The 16491-nt window shown below is 33.8% G+C and overlaps 2 protein-coding genes across 6 annotated transcripts; both read left to right on the forward strand.

Annotated features, from left to right (window-relative positions):
• Positions 1–875: 875 nt before the first annotated feature.
• On the forward strand, positions 876–9712 carry LOC135432193 (G protein alpha q subunit-like). Of its 4 annotated transcripts, none has more exons than XM_064687730.1 (10): positions 876–1039; positions 1941–2711; positions 4481–5200; positions 5661–5845; positions 5922–6076; positions 6664–6792; positions 7083–7212; positions 7278–7431; positions 7551–7658; positions 8263–9712. In XM_064687730.1, exons 3-10 carry the CDS (start codon positions 5083–5085, stop codon positions 8343–8345), a joined length of 1062 nt encoding a protein of 353 aa, XP_064543800.1. In that variant the 5' UTR covers positions 876–1039; positions 1941–2711; positions 4481–5082; the 3' UTR covers positions 8346–9712. The 4 variants fall into 4 exon arrangements, with proteins under 4 accessions (XP_064543800.1, XP_064543798.1, XP_064543801.1 ...); XM_064687728.1 differs by lacking the exon at positions 6664–6792 and adding an exon at positions 6232–6360 and having other exon boundaries at positions 878–1039; XM_064687731.1 differs by lacking the exons at positions 6664–6792; positions 8263–9712 and adding exons at positions 6232–6360; positions 7842–8084 and having other exon boundaries at positions 878–1039.
• A 4541-nt stretch (positions 9713–14253) lies between these two features.
• On the forward strand, positions 14254–16490 carry LOC135432192 (G protein alpha q subunit). Of its 2 annotated transcripts, XM_064687726.1 has the most exons (8): positions 14262–14662; positions 14913–15097; positions 15158–15312; positions 15369–15497; positions 15561–15690; positions 15755–15908; positions 15977–16084; positions 16260–16490. In XM_064687726.1, exons 1-8 carry the CDS (start codon positions 14545–14547, stop codon positions 16340–16342), a joined length of 1062 nt encoding a protein of 353 aa, XP_064543796.1. In that variant the 5' UTR covers positions 14262–14544; the 3' UTR covers positions 16343–16490. The 2 variants fall into 2 exon arrangements, with proteins under 2 accessions (XP_064543795.1, XP_064543796.1); XM_064687725.1 differs by having other exon boundaries at positions 14254–14662; positions 15369–15690.
• The last annotated feature ends 1 nt before the right edge of the window (position 16491 follows it).

Raw genomic sequence — 16491 nt, forward strand, 5'->3', positions numbered from 1 at the left:
TTATTCATTTTAATTAAAATCTAATTTGTAGCTGTTATTTAGTTAAAGCAACCGAGTAAAACTCTCGAAATACATAACTAGCGCCAGCTTTATAACATTAAAAACAACAAACAATAGTCACTAACAGATCCATTCTCCTTTATTATTTTTGTTCATTAAAATCGAATAGATTGATATCCAGTTTAAAGCTTGTTTGCCAATTGAATCGAGAAGCACAGAGAACCGAAATGCAAAACTTTGTTTTTTTCTTAATCTGTACTGTAAAGTTATTATTTTAATATTATTTAATTAATTTAAACATTTATTTATCGCATGAACACATTGAACAAATGATAATAATTTACAGAAAATCAAATAAAACATAGATTAAACAAACAAAACAAGAATTTGTTTAAAAAATAATCTAAGCTCAAATCAGGAAGAAATGGTTTTTAGATGGTGTGTAGTTTAAATTAAATAATTAACAAAAACAGATTAGGTTTACTTAACCTTTTGCATGTGTGTATATGTGTATACATATATACGATTTGTTTTTTTGTTCTTTAAGGAATTGTGAATATTTATTTTACATACATATAAAAAAGAATACATGTTATATTAAAGTTTAAATAATTCAGACAATATTTCCGTTAAACTGCTCTTTTTACTTCATCGTCTATGGTCACCCTTTTAAACGCACAATAGTTGAAGGGCTGGTCACATTGGCTTATACTCGATATGTATTCTTATTCGATAGATTGTATTTAATGTGCTGATATTAAATTGTTTCCCGCATCCCTTCTAATAATTCTTTACGTAGCCCTGGTAAATGTGAACGTATGACGTCAAAAATTCTGCGCAGTCCAATTTGCGCACACATAAACGCTACCTTGTAAAATTCATGCAATCATGCTCCTATGTCGGTGACTCTTTCGTGTGTGTTGGTGTTGCGTTAATAAAAAAGTGTAAATACTTAAGAAAATTTAAGAGTTGACAAAGCAAAAAAGTCACTACGGGCCGTGCGTTAACGTTAACCGAACAATGCAAAATCAAATATGTTGTGAGTTTTAATCAAATATCAAAGCACCGACAAAAACCAGCAGCAGCAGCTAGTTGAGAAATACCAGAACCAACTTGCTAGGAATAGTTATCAAATTTTGGGCGTGTTTGTGTGGCGAGTAGATAAACAATGAAGTAATGGGCATAGGTGAAAAGAATGGCACATAATTGTTAAACAATTCGGCATACCAGAATCGACAATTTTCTGGCCAAAATTTTTTCATGTTCGTTTTTGCCTCGCCCTCGCTCTGTGTGTATAGCAGTGCGCGTGTGTGTATAGAGGTGCGAGCGAAACAGCTATACAGCTACAGGGCACTATCTATCTATCCTATCAGTGATATCTGTATGCTTATTTGCATTTTGCACTTATGCTTATGCTGATGTGACCACATTTCAATTGTTAAATACTTGCATTTCGTGTTTTATTTGTTCGCATTTGCATTCGCTGGCATATGCCCATGCAATTGGCAACATTTGCACAGCCAAATTTAGCGGTGACAACACTGAAGCGCACTGCTTGTCCGAGCACACAGCATGTTTTGGCATTATTTAGCACATTTTGCAAATGAGCAGTAAATTCTATATTTTTTTTTTTTATACAAAATGCAAAAGTAGCTCCCTTTTGTGGCATAAGAAGTTAGTGTTATTTATACCCGCATATTGCTATTGATTATAAAAAACCACAAAGGCCGCGTCAGTGTATGTTCAAATTTCACGGAGAATACGTTTTTTCTTAATTAAAGTACATAATAGTTGCAGGCGAACTCTGGAGGAGGAGAACACTGACTGTTGGGTGGGGTGCGTGGGTGGACTTCACTGCGATTGCGACTGCGGCTGCTGTTGCTCCATATAAACGAAGTGTTCCCAGTCTTACAATGTAAATGTTCTCTTTTTTCTTGTAGTTCCACTGCATACCGGAAAATAAACAAAAACAAGAAGCATAAAGTATGCAGAAAATTAAATACAAAAGAAGCATTTAAGTGTTGCGTGTGAGAGAAAGAAAAAGCATAAAGAAATTAAGAAAGCTAGAAAATTACCGTTGTGCTCGTCGTCATACAAAGTTTTTGTTTAAATAACCAAATAAAAAATCTTCGTTGCATTTAAATAAAAAATAAAAAAAACTGGTAAAAAATCAAACTAATCCAAAGCCGCAGACAGTGAAAAAACCAAGCTTGACCAGCAAATGCAACATTTAATAATTAATTAAAATACTTATATATATACAAACAAGCAGATATAACCAACTACACACGTTCCTTAAAACTAATGTTTTCCAACCGCAACTAAATCAAACGATAACGATTAAAGAAAAAAACGACACGTCGTGAAGCAACGGAAACATCACCTCATAAAGCATAACCACATAGGAATATTACATACATACATACTACTTCACATATATATATACCTATATATATCCAAAAACGACACCGATTTAAAAAAAACTGCAGGGAACCAATACGAAAAAAAACCAGAAAAGCAAAAATCTTTTTTTTATTATTATTTAGTGCTAGTACATAAAACGACCACAGATTTATTTGATTAACAAGAAGAATATCAAGAAAAGCAGAACGTTTGGATTTATCTCGTCATAAAGTGCATCGTCGTCTACAAATTGCAATTAGGTTTATTCATAAATGTCTCTCAACAACACACAGCCGATAGCTTAATGCGTAAGTATATGTTTATGTATATATGTATATATGCATGTGTATATACGAGCTCAAGTGTTTTGTTTTCACCCATTTCCCCCAATTCACCCGTACTACCCTGAACCACACTTTCCACCCAGCGCAGTGGACTTTTCGCAATGGAGCACATCTCAAACTACTTGGATACTTGAGAATGTCCACAGTTTTCCGAATTGTAAATTATTACAAATCGATTAAACACTTTTTTGGTAGTGTATTTAAATATCAGTTTGATTTCCGATTGAAAGCATTTTTGAAAGCATTTTTCATATATTCTAGGAATCACATTCCTTAAGTCAGTCAGGCTAGACAGCTTTGTATATATATATATAGATAAATGATATTAATATAATTAATCTATGCCTTTGCCACTTGTTGCTCGGATTTTGAATATTATGCTACACTTTAATACGACTGATAAGAGGTATGAATAATAATGCGGATCTAAGTTCTCCATATCGCCAGTGACTAATGCCGACAATTAACCGAATGCAGTCAGCTATTATGATGCCCTCCTGGCCCCAAATGGGTGTGGGTGTGGATGTGGTTGTGGATGGGCTGGGTTTAGTTTGTTTGAGCAGGGAATTTGCGACAAACCTGTTGAAAATTTTACTTATTTGCTTGTGCGCGCTCTCGTGTGTTCCCAGGGTGAGAATGAGGTGGTGATCAACTGTGTGTATATACATCATATATGAAATGGCTGAACCTTTTTAACGACCGGCAGAAGCTCCTAAAGTCTTATCAAGCTGGTACCAAATCATGTAGCCATTCAGAGTTTATCTCAGATTCTTTATCGGACTAGTGCTACTGTTGTCTAGTGCGCCAGATAATCGCCTTACCCACTTATTCTCCGAGCTGACTGTGATTTATAAACTCCGCTATGCGTATATACGTTCAAATACCCTACAACAATTGCAAATAGTTTCAAAGGAACTCTTTAAATGTTATGTATATTATCAACCACAAAAGGCCCATGCTGAGACTCTTCATCATATTTCCCCTTAAATATTGTACTGTTTTTTGGTACACAAATGAATTTCGTTTTTTATATGTTCTAGTTTCCTAAAACCATTTAAATTGTTTACATGCTTATTACGTTCGGTGGGCGTTTTTGGAATGCTTTGCGAAATAGTTTGGGAACAACTTGTTGGTAATTTAATAATTTTCTCCCCGTTTACACAAAAACAGCAGAAATGGTAATCAAGCTCTTGTGTATATATAGTATGTCTAATCATTATATATGTGTACTGATATGTATATTGCCCATATGTTTTTGTACATTTATGTATAAACAAACCGCATTACTTTCTTCGTGGAAAACCTCAAGCTATTCTAGATACAGAAGTAGAAATAAAATGTATGAATAATACCAATTCAATTATCCTTAAACATTTTTTTTTAAAACCCAACAAAGCATAGAGTGTTCACGATAATTCGAATTATAGTTAGCATTGTGCTGATCACTCGTTCAGCTTATGATCCCTTGTGGGAAACTGATTTAGCTTTGAGCAAGGCCAATATATGGAAACTAGAATTCGCACGAACTTGTTGAAAGTTTTGTTTTGCGTCTATTTGGCATGGCTTGATAATGTGCACTTCCTCCCAAAACTGCTAAGGTACTGTTAATTGAATTTTCTGCTCTGCCCTATATTTAAAAACAAAACAACAAATCAAATAATGCCCAAATAAAATAGATAAAAAATAATAAAAATAAAATAACTGAAATTTAAATGGAATTTCTCTGCTTGCAGGTGTTTATGAACAGCCGGAATACAACGCAAATCAGTTGAAGTCGTCGTGCTCGATGTGGTCATCGTATTTGTACTCGTCATTGTCAGAGAGATGCGCCAAAGTCTGTTTAGGAAGATAGTCAACTGAGTACTGAGTACTACAAACGGAACAGAATAAACCCCCGCACAACCCACACACACACACACAGACGCACGCAGACAAACACACACCGCACGCAAACAAGAGAATCCTTTGAAGGAAGCAAGCAATAGCCAAAGAGAGCCTGAGTGTCGTAGAGAACAGCGAGCAACGCCAAAGTACAAATGCTCACGAGCAACTGAGTAAATCGAAATTAAAAACAAATACATTCAACAATTGATGTAGCACAAACTTAGAGAGCAACAAAACACTAAACGGGATCTAAGCAACTTTCGGCTAAAACAAAACAACTTGAGAAACAGCAACACCAAATAACAATTAACTTGAAGTAAGTGGGGGGGAAGAAAACTACTTTACTATACAAAACAGGATAAGCCCTACAATCCAACTGAAAGATTTACGCACGTCACGGAGCGTGGTAAAGGTTCGGCAGAACGCGTAAGCGTCCTTTAATCCAGTTAGCATGGAGTGCTGTTTATCGGAAGAGGCCAAGGAACAAAAGCGGATCAATCAGGAAATCGAGAAACAGCTGCGGCGTGACAAACGAGATGCACGCCGTGAACTTAAACTGCTCCTACTCGGTGAGTATTGCCCGACCAGGTTGGTTGGCCTAGCAACCATCATCAATCTGCCAGGAGGAGTCCAGCAACAGCCTTGACCCATTAATGTACATACATATGTGTAAATGCTGCTGCCTTTGTTTGCTGCACTCCTGGCCCATCGGGGCACATTGCCCTGTGCTGGCTGTGTGGCTTCAATTAGTATGCAAAATTGTATTACTGATACGCTGCACATACTATGTACACAGTTTATATATATGTGTATGTGTGTGTGTGTCGTGTGATTGAATTTCATCCGCACTCCGCAGCCCGCACTTAATGCAATTGCAATTTATTGCGGCTGTTTGGTATCGCCACATTTTTGCTAATTAGTAGAGTGCTCCTCTATCTGCCACGATTGAGGTGCGGTGTTGTGGCAGGCTTGGCTGCTTCTCTATACACCATACTAATGCCGTACTTGCTTTTCCCCATATATGCGCAGGCACGGGCGAGTCCGGCAAATCAACGTTCATCAAACAGATGCGTATTATCCATGGCAGCGGGTACTCGGACGATGACAAGCGTGGCTACATTAAACTGGTGTTCCAAAATATATTCATGGCCATGCAGTCCATGATCAAAGCCATGGATATGCTCAAAATATCATATGGTGTTGGCGAGCATAATGTGAGTACCATTTAAGAAAAAAAAGAAGATTTTTAAAGAAATACATTTGTTAATGTGATTCCCATTGGTTTTGCAGGCACTCGCCGATCTGGTGATGAGCATTGACTACGAAACAGTCACAACATTTGAGGATCCATATTTGAATGCCATAAAAACGCTGTGGTCCGATGTTGGCATACAGGAATGCTACGATCGCCGAAGAGAATATCAGTTGACAGATTCCGCTAAATAGTGAGTTAATTGTTGGATATGGATTATTTCCATAGCTCGATGATCGAGTATACCAAATGAGACAACAGTCCCCATATTGACGATATTCTATAAATTAAGGAATAACTTGATATATACTAAATACGATTTCATTCTTATATATGTATTATGTATAGTTATCTGATGGATCTCGATCGTGTGGCTCAACCTGATTATTTACCCACTGAGCAAGACATTTTAAGAGTTCGTGTGCCGACAACGGGGATCATTGAGTATCCCTTTGACTTAGAAGAGATCAGATTTAGGTAGCTACAATGACTCCAATGTTATTGATTTGCATGTGTCTAATATGTTCTTTGGTTATTGGTTAATTGTTTATTCGTTTAATTGTTTCCTTTCTAACCAGCACAATTTGTCGAATTTGTCTTAACATATATCATTTAATATAAGTAAGATTAGTTTTGAACATAGATCTATAAACGGTTATCGGTTATCCTTAAGCATAAACTCATTCAGGCTGACAGAATTTAGCGGACTGTTTTTACGTTAATGACAAACAGACTGAAAATTCAATTATAAATCTTCCTAAATAAAAATCTTCCAATTAGCTACCTTGAAAATATTGAACGCATAGGGCAGCCTGATTATTTGCCCAGTGAGCAGGATATATTGCGATCCCGTCATCCAACAACTGGAATACAAGAGTATAGCTTTCCATTGCTTCCACTTGTATTTAGGTATATGTCAATCTATCACATTTATCTCAATATACATACATAATCAGCTAAAATTTTGAGCAAATCAGCCTGAACTAAAGCAACAAGTAGGTAGTAACATTAATTGATGTGTATAACAACAACATTCCAACCATATCTTATTTCTGTGCATTTCATTTAATTTCTTCACGTACTATATAGCTTTTAGTTTAGCTTCTTCGCTTACTTAATTATTCACATAATTTGGCATTGTTTTTAGTTAGCCAAGTTCATTATTTATTGCCTTATTAATGCATATTTGTTAAATCCAGAATGGTGGACGTCGGCGGTCAGCGTTCCGAGCGAAGAAAGTGGATTCATTGCTTTGAGAATGTTACCTCAATAATATTTTTGGTAGCGCTATCTGAATACGATCAGATCTTGTTTGAATCTGATAATGAGGTAAGTTTAATTAAAATTCTTAATTACTTATTTCAATATATACAATTCTCTTAAATTTATTGCAGAATCGCATGGAGGAATCAAAAGCTTTATTTAGAACTATTATTACATACCCGTGGTTCCAAAATTCATCAGTTATTCTATTCCTTAACAAGAAAGATTTGTTAGAGGAGAAAATCATGTATTCGCATTTGGTGGACTATTTTCCTGAATACGATGGTAAGTACTCTTCGTTTCACGTAACATTTACCACAAGTAATCCTCTTAGAACTATTGCTAATGCTAGTCTTGTAGTTGTGCTAGTTGTAAACTATTTTTCCCATTTTTATTGCTAACAGGTCCACAGCGAGATGCAATAGCAGCCCGTGAATTCATACTGCGCATGTTTGTAGACTTAAATCCAGATTCCGAAAAGATTATCTATTCTCATTTCACCTGTGCTACAGGTAAGTAACGCTTCCTTGTTTTGTGTATATAGCGAGATTGCTTTTGCTGACATTTAACTATTGTAAATACCTCGAGTTAGACCTTTGATCATTATTTGCTTTTGTTGCTCGCCTGCTGAAATCTAGTCGCTAACTTCTTTTGGGTGTCAGAGAAAAGTTACTAAATAAAATGAGATATTTTAGATACCAAAAACATCGAGCTCGTGTTCGCCGCTGTGAAACATGCGATCATGCGATCAATAATAAAAAAATTTTAAGCGACTCACACACTACCCCCAATTATAATGGAATATCGATTGAGAAGCTAACCAACATATAAACAAACCTATATATATTGATTTTATACTTGAATTCATTAATTTTGTATGCTTTAATTTGATTTTGATTGACAAAATATAGAGGAAAATATAATTGTTTATTTTATTGTTTCTTATTATTATTATTCCTAAACTACACTTAGTTTTAATGAGATTCGACTGAAGTTAGGAACACTTAATGAATGTGATTTAATTGGTAATGGTTACAATGATAATTAGATCCATAATTTATGTTTGCCCTTTTGAATGTGATTTAAACAAAGATTTCTCTTTGATCTCTTCTTTAGATACTGAAAACATAAGGTTTGTGTTTGCAGCTGTAAAGGATACAATTCTGCAATCCAATCTTAAGGAATACAATTTGGTCTAAACTGGATTTGGATCAGAAAACTATTTTTGTGATTTTTATTATACATACATATATATACAAAATGTATATGTATGTACATATATATATAAATATATATATATATATAATCTTATATATATGCGTTTATATATATAAAAATATATAAACATTCATAATTCCTTTTTCGCATATTAATATAAAAACAAAACAAAGAAAGAAAGCATAAAACTAATGTTTGCCGAAGATTAAGCATAAATTAGGCCCAAACACAAGTTTCTTAAATTGTAACATCAGCAGATAATTGTAGAATTATACTAAAACTGATGGAAAAAGCAAAAACAAGTATAATAATGACGATAATGCGATCGCTATATACATTTTAATTTGTGTGGAATTATAAAGTAAAACAAAAAGAAAAAAAACATCTGATACCAAGTACGAGTAAAGTAATAATAATATTTAAAATTCATTATTATAGAACTTTTGTAATAAAATTGATAGAAAAAATGAGAAAAAAAAAACCAACATAAGAAAACAAATAACTATAATTTAATCAAAAGCTTGAAAGGAACAACAAATGGAAACAATTTTTGCCGTACTGAAGCATAAACATTTTACTGAAACCAACAACAAAATCTAACTTATAAACAAATAGTAATTTTGCATAAACAATAAATGTTAGAAGTTTCTCATAATCACTTAAAAATCACAACAAATCCTGTAAAATTAAGAAAGATGAAAAACAACAACAACAACAACAACAACAAATGAATCGCAGATATAATACTGTATTTTTTATTAAGCTAAAAGCGTAAATATTGCAACTATTGTTTACTGACATATTTATATACAATATACGAGCCCATAATATGTGTATATACATACATTGCATACATACAGACATACATACATGCACAGATAACTATGTAATGTTTAATTAATGAATTAATTTGTATTGCGAAAAAGAATCATTCAAATGTAAATTACAAATCCTAATACTAATACACGCACACAGACACACACACAAAAAAAAAAGAAAATGAAACGATTATCAACGTGATGATTAAGTACTATATATCGTAATAATGAAAAAGTAAAGGAAGAATAAACAAAAAAACAAAAAGTGAAAAACGCATTTGCATTGTACAAATGACGGCCAGATTACATGTAACTTTAATTAATTAACACGTCTGTTTGTCAAACGTTTTCATAGCTGCAGCATAACTATAATTAAAGCGTCAGTAACAACAACAGCAACAGTCATAATCATCAATATTTAAACTAATTAATGCCTATATGTTATACATACATACAGATACATAAGAACCTACTATCAGATGCAGCTAATCTTGATGCCATCAACAAATTTTCCATAAACTGAAAACAAATATAAAAATAATTTCAAAAAAAAAAACAAAAAAAACAAATAATACTATAAAGATAACAAAAACTATGATCATAAATTAAATTGTTAACAATTGTAACATTTCGAAGGAGAACATTTTATAAGGAATGTAGCTTGATTTTTTTCAAATAATATTTTTAATATACTTATATATTAATTATTATTTTGTTAGTCTGTTTTGCTTATGTTATAGACAATGTTTTGTTTTTGTTTTTAAATTTTAGTTTAATTTAATCTACAGCTATAGAATGTTAGTAAAGCAACAAAACGAAGCGCACATTTACAGAAAAGCAGAAAACAAAAAATTAAATAAAAATAAATAAATACAAAATCAACAACACCAACAACAAAACTATTTATGTAAAAATCCAAATAACACAATTTTTATCTATGTATGTGGTTAAAAATGAAATGAAAAACGCACACACACACACACACACACATACATACATGTATGTGTAAAATAAATATGAATGAAACAATGTTTTTCATAATTTTATATATCTAGAACTGTTTTGTAGAGAGAAACATTTGGTTTACCACTTGAACTTATCAGTCAAGCGATCGGGCGAGGGGTAAACGAAATGCAGAGCAAGGTAAATGATTTTTGTTTTGTTATTAAATCCTAATTATTATATCCGACTGTGCTTATCCTATTATTATTTTTTCGGCTGCTTTGTCAGTTAAACGTCCTTTGCTGGGTAACTCTTTAATCTCAACACACAGTTTTGCTATTCGAAAAATAAAAAACAACTTTCCTATTTCAAATATACAAATATATATATATATATAGGATTATATATAACACATTTTCGTAACCTCATTTACATATACTTGTAATCGGCATCAATATCCATTTACCATTAACAACCGTACAACTCCGCCGTATAATTGTAATACCAATACGCATCTAGAATTTAAGTAAGATTCAACAGTGTGTTGTATAAAGCTTTAATCCACGTAAACCGAAGATGTAGTAAATGAAATGAATAACAAAATTTTTACAATTAATAAATTGATGAATTGATTAGCTTTTAAAAAGCTTGATTAAGTCAATAAATGTGTATTTATATAAGGCAAAACATATGCGTACCGAATTTTTCGTTGTTTACAAGAAGAAGATGAGGTTGATGAATACATAAGAAGCGAAATGCTCGGCTAGCCGAAATTAGAAGCCCGATCAGAACAAAAGTTTTGAAAAAAATTGCCAATAAAGAATGTCGACAGATGAACGTTCGTAGTAAAGATCCTAAAGTTGGTATGTGCTCTAAAAGGGTTTTAGCAAGGATGACTCATAACAGAACCAAAAACTAAAAAAAAAAAAAACAACCAAACTATAAGAAATACAAACAGTTTAGTTCTTATATAAAATGAAACAAATGCTAGCGGCTCCTTCGGGTCGATGGTTTTACAAGGATTCAAGACGAGACGCTGTACATTTTGTATTAGCATTACACACACACACACACACACACACACACACATACTTATATAGTTTTCCGTCCAATGAATTGCATCGGTGAGCAGAGAAAAGTCTCCAGTATTTTGGTTGACATTGACCACATTCATTTCGCAGGCAAATCCTTAGAGAACGAGCTGAAGATCCTTATTTGGGAGCATACCAAACCTGCTATAGTTCCATAATGTTAATTTATATCATTCTTTGGTTCCATAATAATGTATGTGTATAAGAAATTTGGGTTTGAAAAACAATTTGGCGGTTTCAGCGAGAAGTTTTTAAGTTTTTTGGCAAAAGCAAAATTTGTAATTTTGAACTTAACGCATTGCATATGTATGTAGTCTACATAAACTAACATACCATATTTATAATGAAAAAGAAATGAAAAAAATCAAATACAGAAAACAAACATACTTGAATGAAAAAATGAAAACAAAATTTGGTTTAGTTAGCGTTTTGTGCCTTCTAGTGCTCATTAAATCCATGAAGAAGACCCTGGCAGAAACATTAAAATACAATTTACGTATATAAAATACAAATATAACAAAATACAAAATATATATATAAGATGGTATATTATGATTGTTTATAATTTCTCGATTTTGTTTGACATTATTTTTTTGTTTTTCAGATAAAACATATGTATGTGATCCATTGATTGTTGTTTTGGGCATTTGTTTTAGATGGATTAGTTGGCTTGGTTTTAAGTTAGTCAAGTTTTTGCAGTTTGTATGTAAATATTTAGCTTAAAACAAGCTCAACAATGAAGCTATAATAAATGAGCAAGAATTTGATATAAAATGAAAAATGATCTACTTAAGTATATAATAAATATACATAACCGTATATGTTAAAGTATGTACAAGTATTTTGTATTTTTATATACAAAATTCAAGAACTGCAGGCAAAGGGAATATGCAAGCATTCATGAATACATCTCGATTGTATAATGTTTGTATTCTTGTCTAAACTGAAACTCACTAAAGCCGAAAATCCAAAAGAAAAAAGAAACAAAACGAAGAAAGAATAGAAATTTTTCGAACGAATCGAAATCAATTCGAAATTCGTGTGTGAGGAAAACCAACAAAATTTAAGAAAAAAAAAAACTTAAATTATATGAGTTTAGCTTAGTATTTACTAAAGTACTTATGTGTATGTATTTCTGAGTTGTTGGGTATCTCGGATAAATGGGTTATTTTTTGCTGGGTAGACTTACTTATAAATGCATATGGAATAGAGACCATATTTCAAACAATGCTTGAAAAGCTACAAAACTAATTAAATACATAATAATAAAAACAACAACAACAACAACAACCACAACAAGAGTCTCTCCCTTTGACGTTGAAATTATGTAAAACTAGGCTAAAAACAAAATGCATAATATATAGAAAAGAAAAACGAAAGAAGAAGGAAAAACCAAAAAATGAAAATTATGATTATAATATTCCACATCTTTAGGCTACTTTATAAACTTTATATTGTAAATGCGATAGGAGGGGGGGCGGTCAGGCTGAGTTTGGTCTGACATGATATGAAGATGATGATGATGATGACGATGATGATGACGATGATGATGATGACGATGATGATTTTGATGAATGGGAAATATTTTTAACGTACATATTTCTACATACATATAAAACATAAGTGCATACATACATATATAAATCGAGAAGCTAAACCCTTAACCCCTATCCCCCCCACCACATAAAAACTGCATGCTTAGCTTAAGTCTTGAGGCAAGAGCACGTCCTTAAATAAGTACGTACATACATACAGGCACGCACGCACACACACACACACACACACACATACATCATTCAGATGTTATATTCAAGTTTTTCATTGAGTGCAAGATTTTTAACTTGTAGCATTTGAATTGATTGACTTTTTTATGGAAATTTACACAACAACAAAGTGTGGGATTTGCACTCAATGAAAATTGCATATATGTATGCATGTGTGCGTGTGTGCGCACTGGTGTGCGTGCGTGTGTGTGTGTGTTTCTACACATTTGTCATAGAAATCATATTAAAATAAAAAAAAAAATAAGATACACATACTAGACAAAGAATTGATTGTATTGAGGTGGCAATGGTAACTAAGAAATTTTTTAGATAATTAAAAACAAAAACCAAAAAAAAAAAAACAAAACAAACAAAAGAAAAAGTATCTATGTACACCTAAATATATATATATATTAAAAATAAAAACAAAACCAAAAACATCATAATATAAATAAAAATATATTAAAAATAAAAAGTGCTTTTTCTTTTAAGACTTTTGAAAATAACTGCTGTCGGGATTTCTTGCAAGTCTATTTAAACTTGGCTGAGGTTTGGCGGTGTATGTGTGTGTGTGTGTGTATCTGTGTGTGTGTTTGCTATGTACTCGTCTACGGTAACAATTGGATTAACAAACCCTCAATATACGACTGAAATCAGCAGCATACTAGCCCCAAAACAGACAGACAAGAGTATGACACATTAGACTGAACCAAGGACGGAGACAGGGCAATTTTAGGGGCCATAGATTATGCCCTAAAAAATCTAAGAAAGTAACTTTAAAAGTACCAGAAAAGTTTGGTTTACTATTATATCTAATAAGAATGCTTTTTATTTAGAATAATTTATGTCTTTAGTTATATTATCTATCTTTATCTAGTAAAAACCATTTCTCTTGAGATTTAAAAACAAATCAAAAAACATATATATAACTTAGCATGGGGCCCAGGTCGAATCACACCTGCTCGTATATTCCTATATTGTTTATGTCTGCTCTATGTACTGTGTAAGGGCGCAAGGGACGGAAGTGTGTCGGGTCTTCCGCTAGTCCAAGCTGAGAAGCCGTATAGTTACCAAAATCAGCTTTCTTGCTTTGAACTTGGGCACGGGCACGTTTCCTGAATCTGTTGCCACCTGCTGCACGAACTGTGGATCGGCCCAATGTCGTGCCCATAAACCTATATACTAGCCCGGGTTGTGGTTGTAGTTGCGGTGCATGCGCTTTGACTGCCTCCGCCAGTGTCAAAGCCACGGCCAGTCGGCCAGTCCATCGGCCAAATATGAAATGTTCACTGCAAATAGAGAACACAACGTTACGGACTCTCGTCGGGCTAACAACTTTGATAATTGTTTATAGCTTCTCGGAGTACAAACTATTAAAGATATATCCATACATAAATCAACAAGATTTTTCTCGGTAAAAGTACAAAGTTTGCAACTGTAGAGGCGAGCCCAACAAGAGGATAAATTTTAACAACAGGATAAGCTCCCAACTAACAGAATTAGACACGTCCCGGTGCGTGGAAAAGTTTTTGGCAGAACGCGTAAGCGTCCCTTAATCCAGTTAGCATGGAGTGCTTGTTATCGGAAGAGGCCAAGGAACAAAAGCGGATCAATCAGGAAATCGAGAAACAGCTGCGGCGCGACAAAAAAGATGCACGCCGTGAACTTAAGCTGCTCCTACTGGGTGAGTCTCACATAACCGGACTTAAAAGCGAAAGAAACATTCAAGAACTTGAACCCATTATGCATTCAATTGGTTTGCCTCCCCAACGAAGCCATTTGGCTGCGCCGCGCCAAGGGGGTTGCTTAAAATATACCCATGTCTAAATATATTTCCCATTTAGTCGCAGTCTCTGTCTCAGTTTTTGCTTGTGAATCTGTGCCAAGCTTCGATTTTCCGATTAAGCCCAGCAATTATTTAATATGTTACTCAGGTACTGGTGAATCGGGGAAATCAACGTTCATCAAACAGATGCGTATTATCCACGGCAGCGGCTACTCGGACGATGACAAACGTGGCTACATTAAACTGGTCTACCAAAACATATTCATGGCCATGCAGTCCATGATCAAAGCCATGGATATGCTCAAAATAGAATACGGTGGTCCAGAGATTCGCGTAAGCAGTAAACATAATTAATTAATTGAAAGGATATAGTATAATCGAATCATATTTTAGGAATATGCCGAACTGGTGATGAGCATTGACTATGAATCAGTCACAAGGTTCGAGGATCCATATTTGAATGGCATCAAATGTCTGTGGGCCGACGCTGGCATACAGGAGTGCTACGATCGCCGAAGAGAATATCAGTTGACAGATTCAGCCAAATAGTGAGTCTGACCAAGTACTTGTCATTATCTATTATAAACTATAATCATGTATTTAGCTATCTGAGCGATTTAGAGCGCATTGAACTGGCCGATTATTTGCCCACTGAGCAGGATATTCTGCGTGCTCGTGTGCCCACAACTGGAATACTGGAGTATCCATTTGATCTGGATGGCATTGTATTCAGGTTTCACTCTTTGATTTTTGTACAATCGTGTTACCTGTACACAACCTTTTGTACTATTTATAGAATGGTGGATGTCGGCGGTCAGCGTTCGGAGAGAAGAAAGTGGATTCATTGTTTTGAGAATGTGACCTCGATTATATTTTTGGTGGCGCTATCCGAATACGATCAGATCTTGTTTGAATCTGATAATGAGGTAGGTTTAAGTCAAATTTTTAATTACTTTTATCAATTTACTTGATTTTATTATCTTATTGCAGAACCGCATGGAGGAATCAAAAGCTTTATTTTGCACTATTATCACATATCCGTGGTTCCAAAACTCATCGATTATTCTCTTTCTAAACAAGAAAGATTTGTTGGAGGAGAAAATTATGATTTCGCATATGATTGACTATTTTCCTGAATTTGATGGTGAGCTTCTGTTTTGTAGACATTTTCTTCTTTTTTTTCTAAGCTTTGCGATAAATTATTGTATGCAGGTCCAAAACAAGACCACGCCGCGGCAAAACAGTTCGTGTTGAAAAAATACCTGGCCTGCAATCCCGATCCAGAGCGTCAATGTTATTCGCATTTCACAACAGCCACAGGTTGAGTTCTAAACTATAACTTATTTTATCTTTCCTTAAATGCTCTTCCTTTGCTTGGAAGTAAAAAATGTATAAGAAATAGATATTATTGCTTAGCTGCAGCTGTTGTATTGCTATCTGTGATTTAATGCTGTTTGATATTAATTATAATCTGTCTGATATTGTTGACAAACAGATACCGAAAACATCAAACTTGTGTTCTGCGCTGTCAAAGATACAATTATGCAAAATGCACTTAAGGAATTCAATTTGGGTTAACTGCTCTCTGACGAGGAATTACTTAGATGGAAATGATAACGATCGTAAGCAACAGAGTGCCTTCCTAAACATATTATTTGCTGTTTGTTTTGTGAAATGTATTTCGTGAAAATAAATTCTAATTTTAAATAAAAAATGTAAGCGTCAAT

This window comes from Drosophila montana, unplaced genomic scaffold (genome assembly GCF_035044405.1).
Source record: "Drosophila montana isolate Dmon_TW-CO22-7 unplaced genomic scaffold, ASM3504440v1 contig_3200_1, whole genome shotgun sequence".
Taxonomy (NCBI): domain Eukaryota; kingdom Metazoa; phylum Arthropoda; class Insecta; order Diptera; family Drosophilidae; genus Drosophila; species Drosophila montana.

What these genes read in the sequence shown, in the direction of transcription:
- LOC135432192 (XM_064687725.1), top strand. Translation starts at nt 14,545, where the DNA reads ATGGAGTGCTTGTTATCGGAAGAGGCCAAGGAACAAAAGCGGATCAAT. An exon ending in ACGGTGGTCCAGAGATTCGC is followed by an intron (nt 15,098 to 15,157) that starts GTAAGCAGTAAA and finishes ATCATATTTTAG; the next exon opens with GAATATGCCGAACTGGTGAT. An exon ending in TGTTTGAATCTGATAATGAG is followed by an intron (nt 15,691 to 15,754) that starts GTAGGTTTAAGT and finishes ATCTTATTGCAG; the next exon opens with AACCGCATGGAGGAATCAAA.
- LOC135432193 (XM_064687730.1), top strand. Translation starts at nt 5,083, where the DNA reads ATGGAGTGCTGTTTATCGGAAGAGGCCAAGGAACAAAAGCGGATCAAT. An exon ending in ACTTAAACTGCTCCTACTCG is followed by an intron (nt 5,201 to 5,660) that starts GTGAGTATTGCC and finishes ATATATGCGCAG; the next exon opens with GCACGGGCGAGTCCGGCAAA. An exon ending in ATGGTGTTGGCGAGCATAAT is followed by an intron (nt 5,846 to 5,921) that starts GTGAGTACCATT and finishes TTGGTTTTGCAG; the next exon opens with GCACTCGCCGATCTGGTGAT.